Source organism: Petromyzon marinus, chromosome 3 (assembly GCF_048934315.1).
Source record: "Petromyzon marinus isolate PM22_M1 ecotype Great Lakes invasive population chromosome 3, UKy_Petmar_22M1.pri1.0, whole genome shotgun sequence".
In the NCBI taxonomy this organism is placed as follows: domain Eukaryota; kingdom Metazoa; phylum Chordata; class Hyperoartia; order Petromyzontiformes; family Petromyzontidae; genus Petromyzon; species Petromyzon marinus.
In genome coordinates, this window is record NC_133669.1 from 21,248,916 (window position 1) to 21,267,633 (window position 18,718).

At 48.0% G+C, this 18,718-nt stretch overlaps 1 protein-coding gene and 1 long non-coding RNA gene across 6 annotated transcripts in view; one reads left to right on the plus strand and one right to left on the minus strand.

Moving 5' to 3' along the window:
- The window catches only part of LOC116957123 (roundabout homolog 1-like), a 173,147-nt gene that overhangs the window by 2,329 nt on the left and 152,100 nt on the right, over positions 1-18,718 (plus strand). Inside the window, exon 1 of one of the 4 annotated variants that reach the window (XM_032979112.2) lies at positions 15,406-17,541. The exons of the other annotated variants lie outside the window; for them this stretch is intronic. Within the exon in view, the coding sequence (XP_032835003.1) occupies positions 17,481-17,541 (61 nt within the window). The 5' untranslated portion in view covers positions 15,406-17,480. Of the gene's footprint in view, positions 1-15,405; positions 17,542-18,718 lie in introns of those variants that run through there. 4 annotated transcript variants of the gene reach the window in all.
- LOC116957157 (uncharacterized) lies at positions 1,069-16,638 on the minus strand. 2 transcript variants are annotated; one of them, XR_012929738.1, is made up of 5 exons: positions 16,546-16,638; positions 10,580-10,732; positions 7,959-8,043; positions 5,848-5,942; positions 1,069-2,244 (listed from the first exon to the last, which is right to left on the minus strand). It is a non-coding gene; the product is annotated as an uncharacterized LOC116957157 (long non-coding RNA). The 2 variants fall into 2 exon arrangements; XR_004405103.2 differs by lacking the exon at positions 16,546-16,638 and adding an exon at positions 10,938-11,926.

Below are 18,718 nucleotides of genomic sequence, written 5' to 3' on the forward strand. Positions count from 1 at the left end.
TTGAGCGAGGAACCTCAATGTCCGACGATGACGACACAGAAGCCGTACATCTCCCTCGCACTGCCATGTCCGTTGCGACGTTGGGATTCATGCACATGTGTGTGTGTGTTATCATTGTGGATGGGGAGCGGTAGTGTAGCGGTGAGCGCGCTGCGCTATGAACCTGGCGACCCGGGTTCGATTTCCGCTCACGGCCAACACCAGTGACGATTATCTGAACCGGTCCTGGGCCTCCCTTAGGTCGACTCATCCTCAAATGAGTAACTGTTGCGGTGGATAAAAACATTGCCACTGGGGAGACTAAGGCGGTCGGGCGTGGTGCTGGCCACCCACCCCCTCGTGTACCGTTCCGGCCGTCATAGGTGCTCGCTAACAGTACTTGCCCCTACAGTCTGTTAAGGCTATACGGGGGATCTTTGTCTTTGTCTTTGTTATCATTGTGGGGGGAGTGGTAGTGCATCACGGGTTGGCGTGCTGCGCTGAGAACCCAGCAATCCAGGTTCAATTCTCGCTCATGGCCAATACCAGTTACGATTATCTGAACCGGTCATGGGCCTCCCCTAGGTCGACTCAGCCTCAAATGAGTACCTGGTGCGGTGTGTAAACATCGCCACTGGGGAGACAAAGGGGGTCGGGAGTGGTGCTGGCCACCCGCCCCCTTGTGTTCCGTTCTGGCCTTCATAGGTGCTCGCTAACAACCCTTGCCCCTACAGTCTGTTAAGGCTATAGGGGATCATTGTTTTTGTATTTGTTATGATTGTGATGGAGCAGTGGCACAGTGGTTAGCACGCTGTGCTACGAACCCGGTGTTCTGAGTTAGTTTCCCATTCATGGCCAACAGCCGTTATGATTATCTTAACCGGTACTGCTGCCTCCCCTAGTACGATTCAGCCTTAAGTACCTGGCGCGGTGTCTAAGCATTAGTATTGGGAAGACAAAGGCGACCGGGCGTTTTGCTGGCCACCCACCCCTCACGTGTCGTGTTGGCATTCATAAGTGCTCACTAATAGCACTTTCGCCACAAGTCTATAATGCCTATATTGGTGTAACATAAATGATTCCAAAGTATTGAAGGTGAATATTTTCGTTTTTAATTATGTTGAAAGATCTATTAGGGAGGAGACATTCAACAAATGATTTACCTAAAAGAAATATGCTCAAGAGTCATTTAAGATGAGGAAATGAAATGTGACTTAAGCTTCTTTAACATTTACTTACTCGCGAAACTAAAATCTCCTCCAATGGATGGATCACCAACAATGTGCAGCGTAAATCTGAGCAGTGTGCCAGATATAATTCTAAAGTGCGTCTTATTAATGTCATTTTATAGTGTGCTATTCTTTCCAGTGACACAAAAAACTCATGAATGAGGCAAGCATAATTATGTATTAAATGGTCTTCGTTTCACCCACTTTTACTTCGACAAATGTATTTCTTTGCGTAAAAGCCGATTTGATTTTGTTCAGCAGATGTGATGAAAAGCGCTGCGCTCTAAAGGTAATTAACAATAAATTTTTAAAAGGTTACTCCGCAGACTCCATGTGGTGCTGTCGCCCCCATGGCTCTTCCTGAAAATTAATCTGTCAGCCTTGGTGATGCACTGTACTGTAAGCTCGTAAACACTTCTGGGGAATGTAAATGCATCCGTGCGTCGTCCGTCTGTGATCTTCCGTTTGCTGTCCTTTTTTTAACCAGTTGTTGGCCTACTGCAAGTCCGTTCTCTCGTTCACCAGAGAGATGTTACTCGGGCATGGACGTCATTATTATAATTTTTATTTTTTGTTATTCATAATACTGTAATGATGTTTAAAAAGCCAACAATATCCCTTTGCCAATCTACCGCTGGATGAAGGCCTACTAATGCTGTGTCAGTGCTGGGGGTACTTTGACCATGCTGGTCAGTGCGGGTTGGTGAAGAGGGACCCATAACCAGTTCTGATATTACTCTCCAACTATATATTAGCCACGGCCGGGAATCGAACTCGGGTCACTGGGTTCATAACACAACGCGATTTATACGCCAGTATTTCACCTCAACTGGAATTTTGGGCTCTGCCACCTGCACGACATGAACTGGTCGTATGACAGACATCTCCCGGAGAATGCAATGCTCCACGTGGTCGCGGGTGGAGTGTTGTCGGCGAGTCGCAGAATGAACCGTGAGGCGGCTGGCTGCAGCGTAAATCAAACGGCAGGCGTCGTGCAAGCCGGCTCGGTGGCGAGTGCCCGGACGGCCCAGGTCACCTGTGCACCCCCCACACACCACGTGCGCCGCATTCACAACAATAGCACGTCCACCTCACACTCCCGAGCCCAATCCTCAATGCGATTCACATTGCCGTCCATTTACCTGCCAGTGTGCACATTTACCTGTCAAGCGATTGTTTTGCCCGCGAATTCCGTAGCTGTTTCGGTGTTTTGAAATTGCAGGATTAGAGAAGATAAAAAGGGTCTTTGGATGAAAGAATCATTATGTGGAATGATGTTACATTTGAAACGCTGTAAGTAGCCGAGTCAAATGTATTTTTAGAATCTACGGACATCGGCAGCGTCTTCAACGCAGAGGAATGTGGTGCATTACTGCTGCACTGCCTAAGTAACTTGGATTTTTCAGATTCGTATTGGGAGCATTGACCTTGGCCTATAACCTCTTACCCCTAAAAAGAAAACAAGCCCCTGTGAGATATCAAGATCATAGGAATGTCTTGAGAGTGTCAAGACTGGTCAAATCGTTGTGGAGATACCGTTGGCACAGATGGAATGTTTTGGAGTGCCGTGACCCGTGGCCTAAAAAAACAATCCTTGGAGAGTCGCTTCAGACTGAGGTCATCCCCAGAGATTTGTCAAAATTGGTCAAATGGTTTAAGAAGTAGGGATGGCCAGACGGTCGGAGATTGCTTATGCGATCTGTTCACTTGGTGGGTGGGTGGTTGTGGTGGTGGGGTGGGGGGTAGTAGGCCAGGGGGGAAAAAAGGCCTTATTAATGCATGCAGCACCACGCTCACTGTAGAACATAATACTGATACTAAAACAGAGATGCCAAAAAAAATATACCAGCCAGCAGTTCCAGAGGAATGATAATAACATGGTACCAGAAATGAGAGACGTTTGACTGCTGGGATACCGTTAGCTGGAGTGCACGATATTTCCAAACGCACTCTATTTACGTCGAGTTTGTTAGGCGTTAAAAATTCAAAACACGTAATGTCCATAATATTTGGAGCTGGCACGCCGCTTAATGGCAATTAACGGTTGAAACGTAGTTCGTTGTGCGTGCAATTACAAATCCCGTGAGCATTGTGATGTAATTAAAAACAAACACTCGTGGGTGGAATTGGGGAAAATTAGCATTTTTAAATGAGATTTGGGAAAGTAAAAAAAAGGGAGGAATTCAAAAGAATTTATATATAAAACAAATTTATTCAACAATAAGCATCACTGAAAAATGTTGTTACAGAAATTATCGGGCCTCCTGAGAAGCCCCTTTGAGACTGCACGAAGACACCAGCCAAGAAGGCCCCATTGCTAAGGAAGTCGTGACAATCTCATTAATACGGCGTTTGCTCAGGATTTCTCGGTATTTATGTTGCCAAATACAGTGAAACCTTGGATTGCGAGCATAATTCGTTCCGGAAACGTGCTCATAATCCAAAGCACTCGTATATCAAAGCGAATTTCCCCCGTAAGAAATAATGTAAACTCAGATGATTCGTTCCACAACCCAAAAATACTGTATTCATATAAAAATGATTAATACAAAATAGCTTTTATATTTGTATTATTTAAATGTAATATAAAGTAATCAAATTTATTAATTACATTTGTATCGTGGCTGGTGTGAGGGAGACGAGAGAATGGAAGAGGGTTATTGTGTAGGACGACTTTCACTTGCAGTAGTTACTAAAGAAGTCACTACACTTGGACACAAAATAAAAAAATGATTTACGCACACATGTGGTTACAACACGATACTGTAGTAAACAGTATACACGTGGTCACAACACTATAGTACTGTAGTAATACACGTGGTCACAACACTATAGTACTGTAGTAAACAGTATACACGTGGTCACAACACTATACTGTAGTATACACGTGGTCACAACACTATAGTACTATAGTAAACAGTATACACGTAGTCACAACACTACAGTACTATAGTAAACAGTATACACGTGGTCACAACACTATAGTACTATAGTAAACAGTAAACGCTTGCACGGATGTTGACTATAAGAGTGAGGCACGCCGACTGAGACCGAGCATGGGAGATGATTACCCACAATCCCGCAGCGAGAGAGAGAGAGAAGAACCATTGGCTCAGTTGTGATCACGTGACACTCGGCAGACAAAGCGATTACCCACAATCCCGCAGCGAGAGAGAGAGAGAAGAACCATTGGCTCAGTTGTGGTGACGTGACGCTCGGCAGGCAAAGCGTTATACTGTGTACGTACTGCTCGTATTGCAAGACATTGCTCGTTTATCAAATTATTACTTATTTACATTTTTGCTCGTCTTGCAAAACACTCGCAGACCTAGTTACTCGCAATCCAAGGTGTCACTGTAAAGGGGACCGTTTCCCACCACGTGCCTCGATATAAAGTGGTCAAGCATCGAGGTGACAAATCGCCCCTCAGTCTCGTGAGCAGAATTAATATTTAATGAATGTCGCAGCCACAGTGCCGCATTAGAAAATAACCTATGGCTAATGACAAAATAATAATGGTAACTGGCCCTTAATGGGATTGTAGCTCAATGCCTCTTGCAAAAATAAATCACAAATCTTATCAAGCTATTTCTAATTAAAATAAGTTACGTTTAATTTGACGTTGACAATTCGATATTGACACTAACTATAAAAGTAAATAAGAGAATGTGAGATTGAATGCCAATGTTTTCAATAATGGACACAATATATAATCTCATGACAGTGATGTAATGAGACACAATGTAAGGAGTGGTCAAGCCAATCATTGAAACCTGCTGCTGCATGCTGCCTCGTGGCTACTGGGAGCCATGGATTCTACACTTGATTGAATAACATATTAGTCATTTACAGCCCTTTGTCAATCCACTTTTGGAAGAAGACCTCATCACTGGCTTGCTATCCGTATGATTGGCATGACCATATTTGACCACGATAGTCAGTGTAGGTTGGTGAAAGATGTGTGGCCGTGACCGCAATTAAACTGAGGCTGCCGGGTTCATTGTGGAGCGTCCGAATCACCGTGCCGCGACGATTAAATAATAGGCACTTAATTGAATGTTTGTTCACTTAGGTAGACGTATGAATGAGTCACTATTTACTATGATCAATCTTTTGCTGGGTCACAAACGTTGCGATGGAGCAAGGCTTGCTTGGGATCCAATAAATAAGTGGTTCTTGTTGAGAGGGCATAGCACGAGAAATTCCCACAACGATTACTTCGTGACAGAAATTGGCTCTGGGTAGCTGGTGCTGTTTATATTTTCGTGTGTCTTGGCTTTTATGCCGGTTTTTTTCTTTCAAAATATATAAATTAGTCGATCTATCCGACGCGTTTCGCTGGGAAGGGATGGCGGTGTAACTCCTAGGCGCACTGCCTACCTTTGGACACTCGTGGGCGCTAACGCTCTGTGACCGAGCCCCCTTACCCTCGCCACGTGGTTCTAGCGCGCCCCCTATCACCGTCCACGCGCACGCAAAAATTCGGACCACTCACTCGGTCAACTCTCGCTTATCCGGGGTAATTGTCTGGTCGGAAGGGTTGGTCCAGATAAAACACCAACAAACAAATACGGACAATGCCAAATACATGCGATATTCCAAATGTTAAAACAACAACCCATGTATGTGTATTGCTTACCAATGGAGAGCGTGGGTGAAGACGTAGAAGGCGTGGGATGTTTGGCCAACAAAACCGCGAATGTTTGGCTTCATATGGCAGGAAACCAGGAGCACCTGGAGGGAAACACGCGCAGATGGATTCAATCAACCGCTGGACCGCCACCTGATGGCCATCTCATTGCCCAAGCCTAACACAACACCTGGTTGTTCTCAGGCGGTCTCTCATCCAAGCACGAAAGCTTGATCCTGGCCTAGCTTTTGAGATGTGACAAGATCGGGGGGGGGGGGGGGGGCATTTAGGCTGTTCGGGTCTGTAACCTAAAGTTTGAGTACACATAAATAAAACACACAACACGTGCCATTTGAATACAACCACGAGCTACCGCTGACTGCTCACTGGGGCAAACCTGCCACTCTGCACCACAGGAGTTACGTTGTGCCTGTTGTATGTATACACAACACTTGAGAGACACAAGATTGGTAATCTACCCATCCGTGAAGGGCCTTACCCAGGTATGCTGGGGCACATTTGACAGCAGGCCATGTATTCACTGTGTTCGCTGCACATGTACGGAACAATGGTTTATATTTTGAGCTACGTGCGCGTGTATGCCTGAATCGCCCGCGTGCCTTTCTTGTTGAGACGTATTTCGCGGCACATTCACAGTGACTCCATGAGTAGATAACTTAGTGCCACCAATAATCCTGCACCACCCTCCAACTCACACTTATAATCCTACTCCCACTCTATAGACCGGACCAATGACCCAACTCCCAATCTAAAGCCCAGACTTTGACTTTATCACCGATTCTACAGCCCAGACCTTGATCTCAGCATTCACGTCTATGCTCCCACCTTGATCAACCCGTACGAACTAGCACGGTGAAGTATGGTTACATAACCCCTCTGACCCGGTCTTCATCCAGGAAGAGACCGGTAGAAGGGCTGTACATGTACAATCTAACAGTGCGGTTGGGATTTTCAAATTACTCTTTTGATTATTATTTTCACTCACATGTGCAAGCGCTACTCCCAGAAGCCATTCTACAGTTTGTAAATGTTATTTTTAAATGTTATGAGTGAGCGTAGTCTGCAGCCTATGTTGGCTGTCTATAATAATTTTCTGACGAAGACCAGTAATTTCAAACGTCGAATAAAAAACTATGGTTGTTGTCAAGGACCACTGAAGATTTAATTTTGAATGAATGTTGTGTCATCGCAGCATCGTGTGGTCTGTTAAATTATTTCTTGATGTTATTGGAAAGAGCACTCCATATTGAACATGGAGCCCTGTTCAGCATAGTTCGGCCTAGAAACATGTCTAATAAATAAAATATTAACACGTTGGCTTTGGCGACCAATATGATTCATGATTGATTCCTGGGTTAGTTCCCACATGAGAAAATTACGTGTAAATGCCCGTTAGTTTCCAACGCAAACACCGGAACATTTCCACAGAAAGCTGTTTTATGCAATCAAACACTGGAGAAAACCCCACGCATACGAGGGAGACACCACGCAATATACATTAAAAAAAAATCCGTCGCCGATGGGTTGGCAGTTTGTTTGCTGCCGTGCCATCTCCTGGTCACCACATAATCCCTGCGGGCCGAGAGAGTCCTCGCAGGTTCGTAATGATGACGGCGATCTTTTCCCGATACCACCAAACGCGCTTTACCAAGGCAGCTGGATTATGATTATTGACGTGAGCCACCGCGCCCGGCCCAGCACCGCGAGCTCCCGGGGCCAAACTGCCGCAGGCAACGGCAGCGTTCGGTCCCTGACGACTGTGGCACGCGCGAACTAAATCCACGTGCGTCACGTACGTCGGAGCACCCAATCAACTTACGCAGCTTTGCAATTACCGTGGTAATTGAAGGTATTATTAGAACGGGTCGAGATGATCATTGCGCAATGTGCCAATGTTACGGCAAAAAAACACACAGACATCTCGCTTGAAATGAACGTCGACTACACAGCAAAAGTGAAAAATTTGAGTACGTGTGTCACGTGTGTCAACTCAACCAAGGAGAGCCTCCTTTTTAAAGGCCACAACATCCCCACGAGTATCTCACTTGGGCTGAAACACAACCCAAGCACACAACGCAATAAACAAAAACATCACTTACAGTCCATTGTCGATCCACTGCTGGATGAAAGCCTCCTCTTCACGCCGTGTTGGTCATTGGGGATGTTCGACCATACTTCGCCACGCTGGTCAGTGCGGGTTGGCGATCGGTGGGTAGGACCGGGAATTACACAAATTCAGTTTTCCGACTTCATTCCGCAAGTGAGCCAACCACTGCACCACCTCCCCCCCCAAACGCCCCCCCCCCACATCCACCTATAACACAATCCACTAACATTCCTACGGGTAACATAGTGCAGTGTAGCAAATGACACAAAGGCGGTTTTCATGCGAGACTCTCCACCCCCCCCCCCCCCCCATAAAACCTTGCTCTGATTTTCGCCGCGTTCTTAGAGAGTCATTGTATTGAACTGCCATTGCCGTGCGTAATGTCGCATGTTTAACTGGCGTTCCATTGCCCTGGTCTATATTACAGTTTGCTAAAACAAATAAATAACTATACCCAACCCCCTAAATAATATTGGAGCCAAGATATTAAATCACGCCACGCCGCGGCTCCCCCGCACCCATTAAAAACAAGTTTGGATGGATATGACTTAATTGTGCAATTCTTGTTCAGCTATGCGTGCCGAGTGAAATGGATCACACGCACAAAAAAAACAGCTTTGAATTGTAATACCGTATTCTCCACATTATAAGACGCCTCGGAAAGTATAGACGCACGCCACCACACTTGTACCCCCCCCCCCAGCGTCAATAAAGTTACATCGATTTTGGTCACACGCAAAACATGACACACCGGATTATAAGACGCACCCCCAACGTTTGCTTTCCAGAGTGGGGGGCGACTATGCGTCTTATAATCCGGAGAATAGGTCATTCATTCGGGGGGGGGGGCATCGGTTTGACCAAAGGCACAGAAAAAAACCCCAACAGAATACATGAGGTTTGTATATGCTGCATTGTTGCGTACTTTTGTTTGAGACATTTGCATCGCTCGACTGTGCGCCGAAGAAACCATCATTAGCCACGAGCCATCCGCCGCTGGGTTGACGGTCATCCATCCCCCGATGAGCCCTCGTCGCCGTCTCTCGGGGTTTCTGCGATGCAACGAGCCCACCTCGGCTTCTTCGTGCAAAACGGTAACGAGCCGATTTTGGGGCTCCGTCTCCGCGTTGGGCGGCCCTCTCAGTGGCCACGTTTTACAAATCCGCAGAACTCGCGTTTGAAAGCAAGTCAGATGTCGTGTCCCCACACTTACTCCACCACCCCCCCGTAATCTTAATTCTAATTACAGTCCTACAACAGCTCCCCCACCGCCCCCACCACCCCCACGTCCTAATTTCAAGAGGGCTCCTTTTAAATTGGTGCAGCGAGCCGACGCTGTCCCCGAACAGCCAATTTGGTTTTCGCTATTCAGTTAAATACGAGTGCTCACATAAAAAAAAATTCCAGTCCTTTTAAGTTGATATATCACGTCGTTCCCAATGCTAAGGGAGGTTGTCCACAGGCGTATTGTATAGACTTGCAGATTACCTCTCGTCTATGGCTCTGTCTACCAGCCACGTGCCTGGCTGCTCAAGTACCACAAGCGACCCGGGGAAATTTTCAGTGAGAAATTAATCCCCGATGATACACTCACACACACGCCACGTGCGTGCTTGTATGAGGAGGGGTAGCGTTACTAACCCGTCGTGCAGAGTTCGATTCCCGCTCACGACCATCAACGCCAGTGACCATTATTATCTGGTACCGGTCCTGGACCTCCCCTAGGTCGACTCAGCCTCAAATAAGTATCTGGTGCGGTGTGTAAATTTCGCCGGTAGGGAGACAAAGGCGGCTGTGCGTGGTGCTGGCCACTTACCCCCTCGTGTTCTTTGCCGGCCTTCGTAGATGCTCGCTAACAGCACTTGCCTCAACAGTTTGGTAAGGCTATACGGGGCATCATTGTCTGTACGTGTGAGTGCACGTGCCGTCCTGCAGTGGGGTTGGGTTCACTGCACGTTTAGCGGTAATAGGGCGTGTGTGGCAATTAGGGAATGACAGTGATTTTAACCCGAACAGCCACGTGTAACTAAAACATTCGTTTCAATCGACCTGGCCTCTCAATGGAACCCCTTCGCCACGGCACAATTAACGCCCCCAATGATACCTCCACCTTCACCACTAACGGCCCCCTCATTCGCAATCTCCACCTCCTCCTGTTCCTCCCCCCCCCCATCAACCACTCTGTTATCTCAACAGCCTCTTACTTAATATGCCTTCCCGCACCTCCTCCTCTTAATATTCCACCTCCTGGTACGTCATCCTCTCTTCACCTCCATCCACTCTGACGCCCATCGTACTCCAAGTCCCACCAACCTCTAGAGCACCTCCACGGACGTTTTTTGTAACCACCTCTTTACCTCGTTCGACACCGTCCGTTTCTTCATCATCATCATCATCTCATCCATCTCATTTGTCTACTCAATCCCGACCCACCGACTCATCCACCACCCCCCCCCCCCCCCCCACTTAACCGCCCAATATTTAATGAAGACGATTATGAACCGTTGGACAACCACACACCGTATGATGCTGATCATGGTGGTAGTGATTGGTGCCTGTGGTTATATTGTGTATGAAGGTGCGGAGGATTGCGACGGTGGTGACGATGCTTACCTGGGAGCGGTGGCGCCGTGGTTAGCGCACTGCACTACGATATGAACCCGGAGAGTCCTGACTTCGGTTAAATCGAGTGTTATCACCACCGCCCCTGTGCTGAAGCGTGCTCGAAGAGGAGGCCTTCGTCCAGCAGTGGATTGACAAAGAGGACTGTAAACAAAACAAAACGGAGAGCGTGGACAATCTACGCGTCTCCTTCGCCAGCCGCTCATCTCTCCTCACATGCGGCTACATTCCATCCGACCACGGCTCCCTAACCCCCCCCTCCCTTCCACGCGGACATCTCCCCGGTTCAGCAACATCCTGTCGGGCACCGTGTTGTTGTCTGCCTGCCCTGGCTGGCTGGCTGGCTTACCTGATGAATCAGCCGCCGAAGGTCCCTCCTCCGGCATGCCTCTCTGCGTCTCGCGTCTCTCTTTCTCTTCTGTTTGCGTAACGTCTCCTTTGCGGCGCGTTTTAACAAGTTGTCGGCGAACACACATACAGTGCATACAAATATATATACACTCTGCTGTACTGGCGTTGGCTTTGTGGGTTTTATACTTCACACTCCACGGGAGGCGAATTATTTGGTTCACTCACGATGAGGATTGTATGTATATATGTTTTAAAAAAAAGTGTTTATCACAAGACTTGAGCAATGCAGAACTTTAGGCTGTCGCTGCCCTCCACTCCCCTCCTCTCCAATGGGTTAAACAATCACCCCCCCCACTCCCGACCACTCCAGGCTGCTGTACCATATTGTAACGTTCTAACATTATACTGTGTGTACAGACATGACAACGCGACTGTAGGTCTCCTTCATACACACCCGTCTCTCCACGTATAAATCACGAAAGCATGCGTGCCGCAATGCATAGACCCCACGCGGTCTTCTGGAAGCGCATCGTTTCAGCAGCTTTGATTCAGTGTAAGCAAAGCTCTGGACCGGTTTCGACACAACGCGTCTCATCGGCGGTCACAGGCTTGCTTGCTTGCTTGCTCGAATCAATGCTGCCGAAAAGCCAGGAGTTGTGGGCGAGTGGGTCCCTCTTCGTCTCGTTAAGATGTTGGTTGAGCGTTGTAGCTCTTCCAAGAACACGATTTGGATTTACGTGACTCATTTGGTCACGGTTTTCCGTGTGTTTTTTTCAGTTGCATTCATTTGGTATTGCCCTGTGAGCCATTCGGCTCTTGTTGCATCGGGTGCAACCACAACAAACACAAAACATGAAAAAGAAAACATCTTAAAGTGACTATGCGCAAACAGCATAAATTGCAACTGAGTACAGGCCTGCGAGATGACCCCGACGACACCGCCAGTGGTAGTTGGAATCTAAACCCGCGCTGGGCAACCTCTAGGTAGACTCGGCCTTAAATGGGTATATCACTTCATTACAATGATATTATTACAAACAGTACCGCGATTGAGACGAAGGCGGTCGTGTTTGCAACCACGTTACCCATATTCCGTGTCGAACTTAAGAGGTGCTCGCTCACAGCATTTGCCCCGAGGCTGAATGTAGAGCATATGGAGTTCGATCCAAAGGCTCCGATAACTCATGGCCAATGGGAAAGTCACGTTAAGTGTGCTTACAATCAGCCACAGATGTACACATTATGAACTATGATTCCGTAAGATTTGTTACAACAGGCAAAGTCTCGACTGGTTTCGCTCTTCTGGGGCTCATCAAGCAGTCAGACGAGCTAGAATCCTGCTGGTTTACCAGATGTTATTGGCATGAGCCTCTCTGTTATGTATACCATGGGCCGTCATCGCAACAACAAAAAAATATCGGAGCGGAGCATTCTTGATAATACAGATAGTCCTCGAGTTACGATGGTCCGACTTACGATATTTCGATCTTACGATGGCGATAGCGATACGACAAAATTGTCAAATATTTTCAATTTCGCGAGGCAGGCAAACGCAGCAGCGTACTAGGCACGATACTGTACGTTGGGACGCTGACGGCATGTACGCATCTCCCGCCTTTCAATTAAATTGCAGTTCATATAGGTAGGCTAAGAATTTACCTTGTTTTTTTAACTTTACATTTTACTGTGCAATACAGTATTGTAATTAATCAATACATACAGTGTATAGTTTATACAGTACGGTACTGTAGATAGCTCTGTGTTGCTAAATTATCACCATTCTTTAAGACTCCTGGGTAGGCTAGGCCATCTTCGACTTACGATATTTTTTACTTACGATGGGGTCGTCGTAACGCATCTTCATCGTAAGTAGATAACTACCTGTAAATAAGTCAAATTCCGCCCAGTTTCGCCACTTAAATAAAACATATTTTAGCCTGCCAGCCAATTGCTTGTTTTGCTTAAACACCCAGATAGAGGTACAATGTATCGCCCCTTTGGTGATTCATCAGCAGTCAGACACGCTCAAGTTACGCGCAGGAGGCGGCTTCGCTAATTGCGATTGGGCAACGTATTTCAGCATGAGAATATTATTGTGTTATTTTATTTGATCAATTTATTATTTTATTCTCATTCTACGTGACTTTACCGAAAGAACCAAAGAAGATATTTCAGCTTGCTCAACCTAGAACGCCAATTACGATGTCAATGTGCACGAGTATATTACTATTATATATATTTTTAATTGCCTTTTATATAAAACACACAGCCTAACACGAAGTGACGCGGGACGTGGCCTGACCTCGTCAGGTCTCGGAAGCTACGGAGAATGTTGGGAGCCTGGGCCATGCCTCAGGTGCACAGCACAGGTGTTATAGGCTGCTCCAAGGGCGACGTTGTCGGCAGAGGGCAGTACAGCAACGTCTGTAGTTGTACTGTACTGTGCTCCAATGGCTATGCTCCCTCTGCCATCACCTACCCACAGCGAGCAGCGTGGTGAATGAATTAGGGTCAAATGACCGGCCAAGACACGGCTCTCATACAGCAGTGGATTGAACAGAGGGCAAGAGCGCAGAAGCGTGGTCACCACAGCTACGCCTCTATATAAGGAACAAAACAGGTGGACTTCTCCACAAATCTGGCTGTCGCCTGATGAAGCTAGTTGTAATTACTGGCGAAACGTCGTACTCAGATTGTAAATGTTGTGGCTTGGCTCTCCAACACACCGGTGTTGCTGTACTAGTGACGAATTGGCCACGTTCTGTTTACGTGACAACCCTTACTAGTTGGCTGTGTCGGGTGGTGGCGGGTTTTCACGACACATTTATATATTTACGCGATCTAACCCAAAAAAAACCTCTATTATGGATAACAGAGGGCTGTACGTGTATACACATGCATCTCCACATAAATTAGTATTCATATCGTTATGACAGTAAACTCCTTTGATTAATTCAGAAAAGCCGTGAGTTTAAATTATGGCCCTGCATTTGGGGATGTTTGCCTAATTCCACGCTAATGGGGAGCGTTCGGCACACGAGATAAGAGATTGTGAGCGTCAACGTATTTTCAGCTGCATGGTTAAATACGGTAATACTACCCAATCGATTTAACTGCTCGCTGCCGTGAATTGTGTCCACAGGGAGAACGGAGTCTCGGCGTGTTGCCTAGTGCCACGTGCAGTATACACAAACAGCAAATGCACAGTACGCAGTGACATAGACTGCGTGCATTATATACTTGCAGTGTAGGAGAACTTGTCATGGAATGTAGGCCGTTAAGAGTTTAGCCGCCTCCGTTGTGTGAACATCACCGCCGACAAATGTTTGCGAGGCTGTGCAATAGCTGCGGGGAGGTGGAGGGGGGGCGGTGGTGGTCGCTGTGTCCACGTGAGTACAAATGAGAATTCGCGAGCGACTATTGATCGCCAGCGTGGCACGTGAGTGAGCTGTGTACATCAGCGCGCGCGTCTTTGTCTCTCTGCTCAGTATCCCCCCCTCCTCCCCACCACCCTCACTCACATTCGTCAATGGCACTGCCTCACAAACAGAAAACAATACGTACAATATTGTTTGGGTCTTTCGGTAAAGTCACGTAGATAGGTTCAAAGAAAATAACAAAAGACGACGACGTTTCGATCACAACACAAGCAGGAAAGCTTTAAGTCAAGATTTAATATGTACAATAGGCTGACGTTTCGGGCAATGGTCCTCTTTTTCAGAGCAGAGAAGGGTGTGTGTAGGCTACGCCGCAAATAGGCTTACTCATTTAAGATGGCCAATGTTTTTGCCAGACTTATCATTGTATTCGAATAATTCTTAACGTTGAACACTGTAACAAGACGGGAGCGAATGTAAGTACGTACTGTCATGGGCATTTATTTACTTCGGTACGCGGTTCAACAGATGCACTCACACAGCGCTTACGAGCTTCTCCGTGCCTTTTAGTGTTGTTCGGAATTATGTCCGACGTTTCGATCCACGTGCTGGGAGCTTTATCAGGAACTGAATCGATTATATACGCGTTGCCGGCTTCCGCCGGATTCTGATGTCGGCCCGACTTCAAATCAATTCCCGAAGAAGCTCCCCGCACGTGGAGCGAACCGTCGGACATCATTCCGAACAACACGCGCGGTACGACCCATAAAGCAGAACCGCCAGCGCTTATTACGTAGTCGCAACGATGCAAGGGGTTGCACACCCCTGCAATGACCGTGCCGTCCTCGCTCTCGCCACTTGTGGCCGATGGGCCGTCCACAAGAGGGAGCTCCAGACAGCCCCTAAATTAGGACATCTTTGGCCTACTCTTCCACGCTGCCAAAACGTCTTGGAAGAAGGTGAGATCACCCCACGCTTGACCCCACCATAACAATGCCGTGCCCCATGTATACTACTTAGGTAGATGAAGGCGCTTGGGGATGGTGGGGAAGTAGTAGGGGGTGAGGGGGTGGGGTAAGAATCGTGCACGTTGTGTTAACTGCCGCGCAGGGAGAACGACGAAAGAAAACCGGCGACCCGTGCAAGTCCCGTGTGCAGCTACGGCATTGCCGGTCATAGTTAGCAGCGGTGGTCATCCCGTTCACTCACGCAGCACTCGCCCCGGCCGCGAGCAAACAACAACCCGCCGCCACCCAAACAGCAGAACCTCCCACACCAGCAACCACCACCAACCAGCCACCAACCCCACCCCCACCCCCCACGCGTGGGGTCCGAATGGAACGCGCCGCTCGCTGCTGAGAGCCGAGAGCGAGGAAGAGGAGGAGGGAGGAGGAGCTGAGAGTGCGAGGCGCGTGGTGAGTGTGTGGGGGTGAGTGCGGGAGTCCGCTCGCGTGTTGAGCGCGCGCGCTGCTCTCTGCGCAACGTACGCAACAAGCTCATCACCAACAACCACCATCATCACCAGCAGCAGCAGCAGCAACAACATCATCAACAACAACGGCCTCATCATCGCCATCGTCATCGTTTGTCGCAAAGCCGCGGTGGAACGGACGCGAACTCGCTTCGGAACGGACGCGACTCCCCGACTCGAACCGCTCCGACCCGACGCGACCCAAGCCGGCGAACGGATTTGCGCTCTCGCCTCTCATCCGTCGGCCGCGAGTGTCCGTGGAACTGGGTGGCTGGCAGCTTGGTGTTGGTGGACTTTGGCGACGGCCCAGCGTTGAAAGCTACGACAGCGATAAGCAGCAGCAGCAACAAGCAGCAGCTGTAGTTTAAAGCGCAAGTCTTGCGTAAGTTGCGCGCTCACAAACCCTCCCGAGCGAAGTGCGTGAGGTTGTGCGCAACGCGTGCCTATTTGAGTTTGTTGCGTGAAACACGTTACGCGTTACGCGTTAACTGGAATGCAGTATTTATTTTAAACGTACGGCCGTTCCCTTCTTCTTGACTCTTTTAAAGTAAATAGGAGCCGATCGGAATTGGAAGTAAAAAAAAAAGAAAAGCTGCGGCTTCATTCGAATGCGTTAAGCTCATTCATTCGCGTGGAGGGCTCGGCACGGTGTGTCCATGCGGCCATCGCTGCTTCAGCGTGTATCCCGATAATTATTATTGCCATTATTTAATTTAACCTTCACAATCGTCGCAAATAGAAGACGGCATCGTCCGTACCCCAAGGCTCTTCTCTAGCTCTCTCTCTCTCATCCTCGCCCTCCTGGCATCCGCTCTCTTCTCGTCTGGGAACGGTTTCGACAGCGGCCGCCGTGTGTCTTCGGGAGGAGGAGGGAGATCCGAGTGATTGAGTGAGAGGGGGAGGAAGGGTTGAAGTTCCGTTCCATCGAAGGAGAGGTGGGAGGGGGGAGGAACTGCAACATCCTGGTGTGTGTCCCCCCCCCGTCTCAAGCAAAACAACAAACAACTCCTTAAAGTGAAGACGACTTAAGCAAGTGCGACGCCACATCACGCGACAACGCGAATGGCTCCCGGGATCTTCGAGGCGAATTGACATCTTCGAAGGAGCGAGCGCTTGAGGAAGGCCTGTGGGCAGGACGATAGACCTTTACACAAGTGGACCCTCGACGAGGAGACGTCGGGACTTGAGCTGAAGGGAACTTTTTTTTGTTTTTACGGCGGAGCCATTTCTTGTCGACGATGAGAACGAGACACCTCAATGCGTGAACCTTACCTGAGAGAAACATTTGAGGATGAAATAATTTTGAAGAGGAGCAGGGAAGACATTTGAGCGAGGAAGAGCAGGGGGAGGATATATTTTTTTTGAGAAGACGACTAAGGAAGAGGAAGATCTTCGTGCGAGTTGTGCCTTGACCAAAGCGTAGATCCTGTCGTGACCACCATTCATAATTATCGTCACCACCATCACCACCTCCCCCTGTAGCTGTCGACCAGAAGTTGTGGTGGGTCAGAGTCGAACCCCCATTGAGGGGACCCGCGTGAATCGATGCGGCAAGGACCCACGTCGAGGGACTTAGAACCGCGAAAGAAAGTAATTAAGACTTAAGCTTATTAACTTTTCAAACACATAAATGAGAGCATCGTAGCATCACTAATCTCCAATTTCTTGAGCGACGGGCGGATTGGTGTGGACAATGGGAGGCCGCTTGCATCTCTTCGTCTGTCTGCTCGGTGGCATCATCTCGCACGCCCTGGGTAAGTCAATGTATGCCATGGAATTGTACGTTGACCTTTTGTTCGCACCGTACCTAAGTCGCCAACCGTGCTAATCGGCGGTGCGTTGCCCCCGGTCTGACCGCGGAGGCCGTTCCGTTACGGAAATAATTGCTCTTTCAATACAAATACTGTTTGAACTATTCCACGATGTTTTATCTTCGGTAAAGCTGTTATCAGTTTGGAATGGTTCCGGGGGTGGGGGGGGGGGGCAGATGGGGCATTTAAAATTTCGTTGCTCTTGGTGAGATAATCGGGACGCATTTTCGATTTTGCCCCGAAATGTAACAAACTTCTGTCTCATGTCTGTTGAGCTGTGCTAAGGTTTTTGTTATTTTGTTACCTCCCTCTCCCATCTTTTAAACCATCACGCGTTTAGCAAAGGAATTTGAGTGCCCGTGAGAGATCATGGGGGGGGGGGGGGCGGGGTTGGGGGGTGGGGGATGAAATTCATCCAGCAGTGGATTGATACTGGCTGTCGGTCCTTCTGTTGGTGATGACGAAACAGTCACTGGAGCGAGGCTTTGGCGGCGGGTGCAGTGTTGAAGCGGCTTCTTCTTTCTCTCACAAATTAGCATCACCATAGCATGGCACCAGGGGACACGCCACACATACAGCGTGCTTCTTAAAAAGAGAATCGTGGATATCCGAGAAACGCATTCCACGTGAGAATCTCAAACAATTTGTGCGTTTAGACACGTTCTTAGGAGGCTGCGTAAATAATGTGGTTATAATTGACAACTGTTACATGCGTAGAGCTATAATGTACAGTATCTGTGTGGCTGAGAACAAAATACATGCACATTGTGAATGTACACAGATAAATAACACAACAATTGGCCCTCTGAAAGACGAGATACAATAGCACGTAGCAAAGTTACATAAGATGACAATCCTGGCCAGGTGTAATGTAAACGTGGCTAGGTTAAACGAGACATTAGTTACTAAAAAATACAAACCGAAACCAAGTTACGTAAAATGGCAAGGTCTGTGAGGTTGTAATATAATATGGTGGTGACTTAATTGACACAGTTGGGGGCCAAATCTACAAGGGGCTAAAATATATCCAAAAGAAAAATCCTCCACGAGGCGTGATGAAAAAGTGACCAGGAAAAACAAGACAATCAGGGGAAAACATATCCCAATCCTTCCTTAATCT